This window comes from Benincasa hispida, chromosome 5 (assembly GCF_027475165.1).
Source record: "Benincasa hispida cultivar pf3 chromosome 5, pf3_genome.v1.1, whole genome shotgun sequence".
NCBI classification, from domain to species: domain Eukaryota; kingdom Viridiplantae; phylum Streptophyta; class Magnoliopsida; order Cucurbitales; family Cucurbitaceae; genus Benincasa; species Benincasa hispida.
In genome coordinates, this window is record NC_143482.1 from 43,848,687 (window position 1) to 43,860,400 (window position 11,714).

An 11,714-nucleotide genomic window follows, 5' to 3' on the forward strand; every position below is an offset into this window, starting at 1 on the left:
ATTGAGAAAATTGTCTTGATCAATTTTATATCATGATCTTGGACTCGAACAAAGTATCATCTTGATCTTTTCTTGTCCATCGAATCATGACTATACACGAGACTTGGCTCTTATCAAAGAAAAATATGCTTGGTGTGGACCACTATCGCATATTTAATCTCTTCTTCTTGAACAAAGATATACTCCTTCCAATCAGTCTACCCAACCTAATTGCTTGTCGCATCTTCAAGCACATCTTATTTGATCTAGGAATTCCATTAAAAATAGTTACTAATTTTTGTCCACAATTTTTTAGGATTTCACCAATCCGAGATTTAGACCATGGCTTAGATACCAATTGAGAAGGACAACAAATCTTTACACATTACTTTACAATGTGTGGTACGATATTACACACTAAACATAGATATATATAAACTCTCATGGTCTTGCTATTGGTTTTCATCTATTGTTTACAAATAACAAAATGAGACATATATAATGAACAAGCCGTCCAAAGTATGCTCACAAAATGCCTCAACTCTTGCTAAACTTTTAAAAATTCTAACCGACTTATAATATGGTTGGGAGTGTATCTAAAATTATTAAAATCATTTGGTCATTTTCAAAATCACTCCAAAAATTCTTTTAATTAATCATTTGAAATCCATTTTTATAATACAAAAAAATGCGATTAAAAGTGTTAGATTAAACTTTTAATTGATTTTGACAGATTAAAAGTGTATTCCAAAGTGATTTTAAATATGACAAAAGAGATTTTAATCACTTCCCAGTCCCTCTCAAACATGTACTTAAACATCAATGTATGATTAGTAACTTAAGGTTAAAGTAAAACATGAACAAACAAGTATAAGAAAAAAAGCCAATTCAAAATGTAGTTACAATAAAATATTTTGATCTTCCATGCAATAATTCAATAACTGAATTATTTAGGAAAATTTTTTATACTATTAGTATGGACAAATTTCTATGTTACATATTGTATTTCTCTTAAACGTACTTTTAAAAAGAATGGACCAATTAAAACTAATATGAAATCTACAAATAAGATAAATTTATAATGTGAATAAGCATCCATTAGAAAAATTTTCAAATTGAAACAAAAAATCACACACGCAAGTTAGACTTTTGAATCCCAAACACTTTAATTCTCTACAGCCGTAGGGCAAAAACTCCATTGACTTCAATTTCAAAACTATCGCACTTTTTATCAAGCTTCCCGTACTTGGCCTTAGTCTTATACTCAGCCCATAGCTCATCCACCGGCTTCCCCAAAAACTGACGGAAGTAATCGGCGGAGTAGCCATTTCTCAGCCTCCGGTTCAGCTCCGCCACCAGCCCACTTCTCACCCCCTCTAAATAATCCAAAAATCTCGCCGTCACGTCGTAGCCTTCGTCCCACCAGTTCCCGCCACCTGGCTCCACCCAATGCCCTGGAATGTATCCCGATTTAAGCCGTACGTAATCGGCAATCCCTTCTATCAGCCCACCCGGCGCCTCCGAGTTCCCCCACTGCCAGATATTGGTCATTTCATGGTACAACACTCCTGCAATTATGAATGTGAATAAAAGATTAGAAATAGATTAAATCATTCGTAACTAAAATTTTGTAAAATTTAAGACTCTGGCAATTTGATTTTTTTGGAAGGCAATCAGTCTTTGGTGCTCTAAATGACCAAGTGTAGGTATCGCATTATTTATATTCCTTTATGTATTATTTATGCTTTTTAGTTAGAAAATATAAAGAGATGGAAACGGTATCGTTTACCTCTTCATTGTGCGCGATCGAGTTGCACGGTTAAACGATTTAAGACAAACCTTATCGTTTACCTTGTTGTACTAAGCAATGGAGCCTTGGAGACTAAGCGATAGTGGTATCGCTTACCTTATCATCTACCTTGTCGTACTAAGCGATGGGGCCTCAGAGACTAAGTGATAGGATATCGCTTACCTTATCGTCTACCTTGTCTTACTAAGCGATAGAATCTTGAAAACAAAGCGATAGTGATTTCGCTTACCTTATCGTCTACCTTGTTGTACTAAGCGATGGAGCCGCGGAGACTAAGTGATAGTAGTATTGTTTACCTTTGTCGTACTAAACAATAGAACGTTGGCGCTACATGATGGAGGCTGTCGTCTACCCTTTCGTTGTACACGATGGACTCCAGGCGCTAAACGATGAATGATGTATTCGATCGTTTAGTTGATCGTTGTACACAATGAAGTCAAATTTACTAAGCAATAGACAGAGTGATTTTAACTTTGCCTTTTCGTATTCTGTATATTCATTGAAAAGGGGCAGTATGCCCGATTTATACATTGTGTCCTATTTTGGGGATTCAAAGAATTAAAAAATTATATACTAAACAACTAATGAAATGAGGACACATGGTCCAATACATGAAGAAAGAATATTTTTTTTGTTATCACCAATCCTAACAGAAATTTGGAGCACTAAAAGGAATAATTCTTCATGACTCTCCATAGTGACATGACAACCTTTAGTTGATGTCTCTTCTTGACTCTTCCTTGGTCAGATTTGGCATTCACTCCCTCAAACTTGTGGGGAGTTCAACTATCCCAAGTTTGGACCTTAAGTTGAAGAATTGAGAGTGTGTCAATGGTTTTGTGAGGCAGTCAGCTAGCTGATCCGACGAAGGAACATACCGGATTTCAAGTTTCCCTTTGAGGACTAGATCTCTGACAAAGTGAACATCGATTTCAATGTGTTTGGTCTGAGCATGGAAGACCAGGTTGTTGGCTAAGGCCCCTACACTCACATTGTCATACGAGATTATTGGTTTGGCTGAATGGGACTATTGGATTTCACTTAGTAGTTGTTGAACCAAACAATTTGCTTCTTTGACTCAGTACTTGATCGAGCTACTACTGTTTGCTTCTTTGAGGACAAGGAGACAAGATTTCCACCAACAAATACACAGTATGCAACTATGGATTTTCTATCATCAATGTTTACTGCCCAATCTGCATCTAAATAAGCCGATACTTTAAGTGAATGACTTGGTTGAAACAGTAGGCCATAGTTCTTGGTGCCACTAATGTATCAAAGAACTCTCTTTGTTGCTTGCTAGTGAGCATCTGTGGGATGAGGAATTGACTGAGGTGATTCACCATGTAAATGATGTCTAAACGGATGTTGGTTAGGTACTGGAGTGCTTCGATTGTGCTTCTGTACAAAAATGGGTCAGTGAGAGGAACTCCATCATTGATAGATAGATGTTTGCCTAAGTTGTTGGGTGAGGCTGTAGATTTCAGATCTGAAAGGCCAATCCTTTGTAACAGATCATCAACATATTTCGACTGATTCAATATAAACCCATGCTTCAGATATTGAACTTGGATGCCTAAGAAGTAATTCAGCTTTCTTAGGTCTTTGAGAGCAAAATGTTATCCAAAGTAGCCACTAATCGAGAGATCAAGTTGTTGTTGTTTCCTGTATTATGACATCATCCACATAAACAAGGAGCAATATAGTTGAACCATTTGAGTTAAGTATAAACAATGATGTATCTGCCTTCGAGTTGGTGAATTCCCAGTTAATTAGAGTAGTGGTGAGTAGATCATTTCAAGCCCGAGGGGCTTGTTTCAGTCTATATATAGCCTTGTTCAGTTTACATACATGATTAGGGAACTTAGAGTTGACATACCCGGGTGGCTGATGCATGTAGACATCTTCTGTTAGTTTTTCATTTAGAAAAACATTGTTGAAGTTAAGCTGACGAATGACCCATCCTTTGGAGACGACAATGCTTAAGACAACTCTGATTGTTGTTTCTTTGACCATCAGGCCGAACGTTTCAAAAAAATCAATTCCAGGATATTGATGAAACCCTTTGGATACTAGACATGCTTTGATCTCTGTATTAACCCATCTGAATATTTCTTTAGTATGAAAATGCATTTGTTGCCCAACACATTGAAGGATGGCAATGGAGGAACTACCTACCAAGTCTTGTTGTTGATGAGTGCTTGAAATTCAGTGTCCATAGCATGCTTCCATTGAGGTGTAGCAAGTGTATCAGACACTCGTGTTGGTTCAGTCAAAGACCAGTCACGTTGAGTAGTGCTTAACCAAGCTTTTGGTTTGAAAATGCCAACTTTGCCTCTCGTAATCATTGGATGAGTAGGTTGCAATGGATGAGAGGTGTTAAGAACAGAGGTTATGTGTGAGTTATGTGGAAGGGTGCTGCTAGGTGACTGATTGGAAGGGCTGGCCATGGGAGTTTGGGTGGCTATATGTTATGGACAGTTGCTAGGCAAGGCATCTGATGTTTAAGGAAAGGAGATAGGTTCAGTAGGTATAGGGGAGGTGGAAGAGGTTGGATTGATATCTGGTATGGAGGTGTTTGATGGTGAGGGACTGTTATATGGGTTTGAGACAGATTGTGATGAGTGAATGGAGGCACTTTGCAAAAGTGAAGTTATGTTGGGAGAGAGGACTTGAGGGCCACTGTTCACTGTATTTTTGTGTGTTGAAGGACCAAGTACCTGAAAGCCATAGGAGAAAGGAAAATCAGATTTATTAAAGATAACATTCCTAGAGATGAATACTTTACCATCTTTGTTGATACATCGATGTCCTTTGTGAACCATGCTTGGACCCAAGTAAACATATTTATTAGAGTGAAACTGAAACTTGTTCAGCTGGTATGCTCGAAGACATGCAAAACAGGCGCAACCAAACACTCTTAGTTTTGTAAAATCAAGTAGTTTACCATACATCAGTTGTATAGATGACTAGTTCTTTAGTAGTTATCAGATGACAGGCATTGAGAAACACATCCAACCAAAACTGAAAAAGCATTGATGCTTGTGCTAGAAAATTCAGCCCCATCTCTACTAGGTGTCTATGTTTTCTTTCAGCTCTTCCATTTTGTTGAGATGTATAGGGACAAGAAAACTGAGAGGCAATGCCTTGTGAGCTATATAACTGATACAACTTGATATATTCACCACCATTATCTGACTGCAATACTTTTATGTTTGTTTTAAATTGTGTTCGAACAACTTGGAGGAAATGTTTAAAGGTTTGTAATGTATCAAACTTCTGTTTAAGGGGATAGACCCAGAGATATCTGCTATAATCATCAATAAACGATATGTAATATCTATATCCTTCAATGGAGTTTGTAGAGGCTGGACCCCATACATCTGAGTGTATTATATCAAATTTGTGTTGTGCACGAGTCAAAAAATTAGGGAAGGGTACGGAATGGGCTTTACCAAGATAGCAAGGTTCACAAAACTTAATCTCTTCATTCAGCTTAGTAGGAAGATTACAAGTTTTCAATATATTTTCCAAAATCAAAGAGAAGGATGATCTAGTCTCCTATGCCATAACCCTTTAGGTTCTACTAAGTTTGTTCCACTTTTGGACAGAACAAACGCTGTAGATTTGTTATTTCTGTTCATTGGTTTGAGAAAATAGCTTGCCTCTTTGATATTTACATCAACTGGAATCACCTCTGCTTCATTTAGCTGATATAGTCCGTCTTTAAGTGTTCCTTTCACCAGTACTTGTCCCGAACATTTGTCCTTAACAATACAACAATCATTATAGAACTCAACAGAAACATCATTATCTTGAACCAGTTTTTATATGCTAACTAGATTCTTGGCAATATTTGGTACACATAGTATGTTTTTTAGATTCAGATTGCAACTAGAGGAACTGAAACATGCATTTCCTATTGAAGATATATTTAACTGTTGTCCATTCAATCCCCATGGTTACCTTGATTCTGAGTGTATCCTTTACTACTATTTTGATTTGGGACAAATTCTCGGTTGTACCTCTGGTAACACACATCTACAACGTGTCCATACTTGAAGCAAACCTGACATGTAGGCTTATTTCCTCTACCTCGACCTCTTCCTCTGTTTCCTCCACTATTGTTGTTTCCTCTAGATCGATTAAATTGTTGTTTGTTACCTCCCTGTGTGTTGCTTTGTCTAGAAGCCTTGTATGAAGAGTTGTTCCGATTGTAAGCAACATTGGCAGAGGTGTTGTGAGCAAATGTTGTAGTGGCTTTTGAAGTGTTCTAATGTTCCAACCTCTTCTCGAATGACAGTAGTTCAGATTGCATATCCAACAAAGATATTTGTGGCTTGCTATGAATAACGACAACCATTGGATTGTACTCCTTATCCAGTCCAAGGAGTACCTGAGACACTAGGTTACGTGTAGAAACTGGGCTCCCAGCCTGAGCCAGATTATCAGAGTGAAGCTTCATAAGTTTCAAATATTCAGACATCGACTTATTACCTTTACGTGTCTGTTGGAAAACTTGGCGAAGATAGTCTTCTTCTGCCCTCGACTGAAATCCAAACAACGAGTGTATGGCATCCCATAGACTCTTGACACTTTCGTACCCCATTAGCTATACAACAACTTCAGGAGTCACTGAGTTGTATAAACACCCTAATAGAAGTTGATCTGCTATAACCCAAGCTTCATATAGTGGGTTTAGGGACTTCATGCAAGTGGAGCTCAAAGCCCCTACTAAGGCTTGAGAGTCAGCTTCTCCAGGTTCAGCTGCTAATGAAGTAGACACAATGAACATAGGAGGACATACCTTTGTTCCGGATATATGACATTCAAGTTTGTATCCTTTCAGGATAGGAAAAGCTAGCATCTTCCACAACATAAAATTACTTCTCTCTAACTTGGTGCTGGTTATCTGATTTAGTAGTTGATAAGAGGAGGTGTGTTGAACTTCGACGATTCAGTGGTCGCGTTGAGTCTTGTGACAGTGGCATTTGCCAAGGTAGCTTTGATATCAAGTTAGAAAATATAAAGAGATGGAAACAGTATCGTTTACCTCTTCATTGTGTACGATCGAGTTGCGAGGTTGAACGATGTAAGACAAACGTTATCATTTACCTTGTCATACTCAGTGATGGAGCCTTAGAGACTAAGCGATAGTGGTATCGCTTACCTTATCGTCTACCTTGTCGTACTAAGCGAAAGTGATATCGCTTACTTTATCGTCTACCTTGTCTTACTAAGCGATGGAGCCTCAGAAACTAAGCGATAGTGATATCGTTTACCTTATCGTCTACCTTGTCATACTAAGCGATGGAGGCGTGGAGACTAAGCGATAGTAGTATTGTTTACCTTTGTCATACTAAATGATAGGACACTGGAGCTACACGATGGAGGCTATCGTCTACCATTTCGTTGTACACAATGGGCTCTAGGCACTAAACGATGAATGATGTATTTCACCACTTAGCTGATTATTGTACACAATGAAGTCAAATTTACTAAGCGATAGACAGAGTGATTTTAACTTTGCCTCTTCGTATTCTGTATGTTCATTGAAAAGGGGCAGCATGCTCGATTTATGTTGGATTTTATGTCCTAAAACTCGTAGTTTGTAAATTAATAAACATATTCTGTTTTGTTTTTCGATAAAATTGTATTGAAATTGTAATCTTGAATCCAATAAACTAAAGTCTTGAGGCTATTTAATGTAGTTTAAACTTTATGTAGTGATATAAATGTGGATCAAGATCAAATATATAGCCAAAATGGTCTATAGCATATGAAAAAGTTTGGACGCCTTATTCTAAGGACATTATGGATGCAACCCATTTTGTCGTTAGTACAAACGATGTGATCCTAAATCGTTCATGTGGAGACATGAAAGTGGGGGCATCTATGTAAAGAGTTTACATAAGACTGAACCATGAAATAGTCACTTTTTACATTCTAAATGTCGTTTAATGTATAAAACTGACTATTTCGTTAATTGATGACCTAGGTAACTTAATCTTAATCCTGAGCTAACTATGAAATCCTGTTCACTTGGAATTATCCTTAGATCTACATAGGTGAGGGCAGCTCATTATCACTGGCCGAATAAGCCTTCCATTTCAGGGGTAAGATTAGGTGGATATCTAGGAACATAGGGTGCAAGACAAAATTCACTCCTACCCGTTATAGGGATAGTAGATAGGTTTCTTCTTTTAGTACTGAATTCAGGTCTTGAACAAGGGGCCCCACCCTCTCATTGGCTCGAGAGGGGTTCGGTTTATAGGTTGGACCTTAAACCAATTGTTCATTAAAGGATCAGTGGAACTTAAGGAATAAGATGTAGTCTCGGGAGTAAAACGGTTTTTATGACCTAGCCGAGATTACGAACAACCTGTGAAGGATTAGCTTACTAATCATGGTTATATCATATGGACACAAATATATCTATAGTGAGAGGAGTACAACTACGAGACTATAGTGGAATGACCCATGAGTTAACAAATGTTGATTAGCTCCATCTAAAGAGTTTAGCCAGCGAATCTCGGATCATTGAAGCCCATGATCTATAGGTCCATTACGTTCCCCTACTAGCTCATATGGAATAAAATTAGAACAGTATGATAGAATAATTTGAATTGTTCGAATTAGGTGAAAAGAGAGAAACCGACAAGTATATGTGATATAGTGGTCAGTTTTTCAGTTTAGAGATATAGCTTTAATATTTAAATGTGATTTAAATATCAAGAATATGAATATGTTCATATTCGGAAGCTCGGAAATAATGGAAATGGTCAAAGATGTAAAAAGTCAAAAGAGTTGACTTTTGACTTTGGAAAGTCAAACTTTGACCGATCTTATATTCAAATGTGATTTGAATTTCGAGAAAATGAATGTGGATTCATGCTCGGGAGGTCAAAATTAGTCAATACGGAAAAATCATAAAAAGTCAAAATATTGACTTTTTGGTCAAAGTTTGACTTTGACAAAATGACTATTTTACCCTTTGACTACTCAGTGGGAAAATCCAAACTTTTGTTGGATAATTCCACTAACAAAATAGTGGGCTAGGTGTTGGCTTATAGTGAAGACATTAAGCCCACTTAGATAGTGGATTCTAGGTGTTGGGTTTTTATGAATTTGTTTCATGCAATTTTGTATGGCTTTTTTCTATAAAATTGGGCTTTCGATTTGGAGAAAAATTTTTGCCATTTTTGCCAAAATAGTTTTTTAAATTTGGGCTGAAAAAAAGAAAACCCAAAACCAAAAGAAAAATCCATTTCTTGTTTTTATCTCTTCCTGTCTCTCTGGTTCTTCGATGATCAACTTTGACGATCACCTTCGCACGACCAACTTCGGCCTTTGAAAACCAGTTTCGACGATATACTCTGGCAACCAACTCCAGTACCACCTTCATGCAACCAACTTCGAGCTCTGACAACCATCTCGACTACAAACTCTAATGAAAATCATCTTCGATAATCAACTTCGACAATCACTTCTGATTATTATAAGACTGTATGACAGTTAAAGTATATTATAGGTGTTCGAATGCCTTGAATTTGTTTGTTGATACTTCGAACAACCAAGTAGGGTTTAGAGTAGTGCGCTATATAAACTCTCTAGCCCTAAAGGTGTCGTTTGTTTATCTAGAAAACATTCTGTCTAATAATACCATTCTCCCTTTGTCCCGTGGACATAGTTAACACACTGTTAGTGAACCACGTATACCTATATGTTGATTCTTTTACGTTTTTTGTATTCTTTAATTGTCGATTACGTAACAGTAGGGTTGTTGATTATATAAATAATAGTATTTTGTTTGCATGAAGTACAATATTTATACATATAAATTTGTAAAATATATTTTTATTTAATTAAATTCATATATCAAATGAGTGTTAAGAATATTTGGACAAGTATGTATATGCTTGAAAAGTATGTAACATATAACAACAGGAATTTTTTTCTAAAAAAAAAATCATGACAGAGTAAAAATATAGAGCCACAACAGGAATAAAAAGAAAAAGGAGAAGATGAAGAAATTCAGGGAGAAAAGTTAGGAATCAAAAGTTTTAATTTCTCTTTGGTTTCTCATTTTATTTAATCATATTTCTACAAGAACTGTAATGGCTTGATTGTTGTTCAATAAAATAAATAAATAAATAAAAGCTTTAAAAATTAAAGGAAAAAATAACAATCCATATTTTATTTAAACAAATACGTGTAAAATTATTGAATAAATAAGTTTAAAAGCAAAAATAGTAATCATAAAAGCAAATTATTTAGAGTTAAAAAAACTACAGTAGCTGTCCTAGACATATGAACTCATCTTTGCACTCCAAACACGATATATGAACTCAGACCAAATAATTCTACACTTTAAACACAAATAGACATATGAACTCCAAACATCTTATCTCAACTGAGTGCTCAAACAACTCATAATTAATATAAGGTTGGTGAACCTTGTACATCTCTATATTGATTTATTGTTGTTTTTTATTTTTGCTTATCAATTAGGGAAACAACAAAATATAGAAATCAACGGAGGATAAAGGTATTTGACTTAATTAATTAAAATCTAAAATGAAATAATTAGTAAAGGGACGGTAATTTCATCTTAAACCACAACAAATGAAAATCATATAAAATTGAAGCTTTGGGGATAGTTGTAAGCACCTGTGATCTCCCTTTTCAAGTCCCCACTGTAGCTTGAGATATAGTTTGCGCCGAGATGAATTTCGTCGTTGGTAGTGAGCGCCACTCCTTCGAAGTTTTTATCAATAAACAGGCTGATCTTCTGCACATTTTTCCGATCCGCAGCCGTACTTTGCTTGAAAATGTTCCATATTAAAGTAGTGGCAGCTACCAGCGTCTGCCGGCTGTAATTCGCTCCAATTATGTTGTCGAAGCGGGTGCCACCAAGGGTGCCTCTGGCGTTGTTGGTGACGGTGTACTCGACGGCCAAGATGGGTTGTAGGAGAGCAAGAGAGGGCAAGAGAAAGAAGATTAAGTTGTTGGAAGCCATGGATGTGTGGTATCTGAGCTTTGGAACATTTAATTTGGTCGTTGATTTCGATTTAGGAAGATGGAAGACTCGTGAAATTGTTGTCTTGACTTTGTCCAAATTTTTGGAAACTAATGTGTAAGATTTTTTTTTGGAAATTTAGATTTTTCTTTCGAAATCTATCAGAATATATTGTCGGTAGAGATCTATCAATGATAAACCAAATTACTGATAGAATCTATCAGTCTATCATTGATAGATTTTACTATATTTACAATTCTTTTAAAAATGTTGCTATATACTTGATTATTATCCCTAAATGTGTATCCAATGCAATTACGTTATTTAGTCCATGTTTGATCTATATTTTGAAATGTTACACTTTTGCTCATGAATTTTGAATTTGATTTTCATGTCGTACAACGGATACCAAGAATACATATTGTTATTATTATTATTATTAGATATAAATTTTAAAAATTTTAAAAAATAAACAAACTATTAGATATAAATTCTTATATATGTCTAAGTCAACTCTAACCTTCTATAAACATTTTTTTCAAATCTAGAAATGGTTTTTAAAATTTTCAAATATAACCCAAGTTAATCTAATTTCTATATTTTATTATAAAATTATTTTAAATGATAAAACGGTTAAAAATATTTACAAATAATAAAAAAAATATCACAGCATATCTACGATAGACTTTGATAAACTACTATTTGTGTCCATCTATGTCATGATAGACGCAAACAGTAGTCTATTGTAATCTTTCGCAGATAGATAATGAAATTTTGCTATACTTTTAAATTCTTTTCTTCATTTTCCTATATTTGAAAACAATCTTATGTTATATATATCAGCATGTTTCTTCTATATTTTATATTTCATGTACCAACCACTTATGTACTTTATATATGATATAT

The 11,714-nt window shown here is 35.6% G+C and overlaps 1 protein-coding gene across 1 annotated transcript; it reads right to left on the minus strand.

Annotated features, from left to right (window-relative positions):
* Positions 1-1,020: 1,020 nt before the first annotated feature.
* On the minus strand, positions 1,021-10,935 carry LOC120078398 (uncharacterized). Its single transcript, XM_039032671.2, has 2 exons — positions 10,460-10,935; positions 1,021-1,547 (listed from the first exon to the last, which is right to left on the minus strand). Exons 1-2 carry the CDS (start codon positions 10,806-10,808, stop codon positions 1,153-1,155), a joined length of 744 nt encoding a protein of 247 aa, XP_038888599.2. The 5' UTR covers positions 10,809-10,935; the 3' UTR covers positions 1,021-1,152.
* Positions 10,936-11,714: the final 779 nt, after the last annotated feature.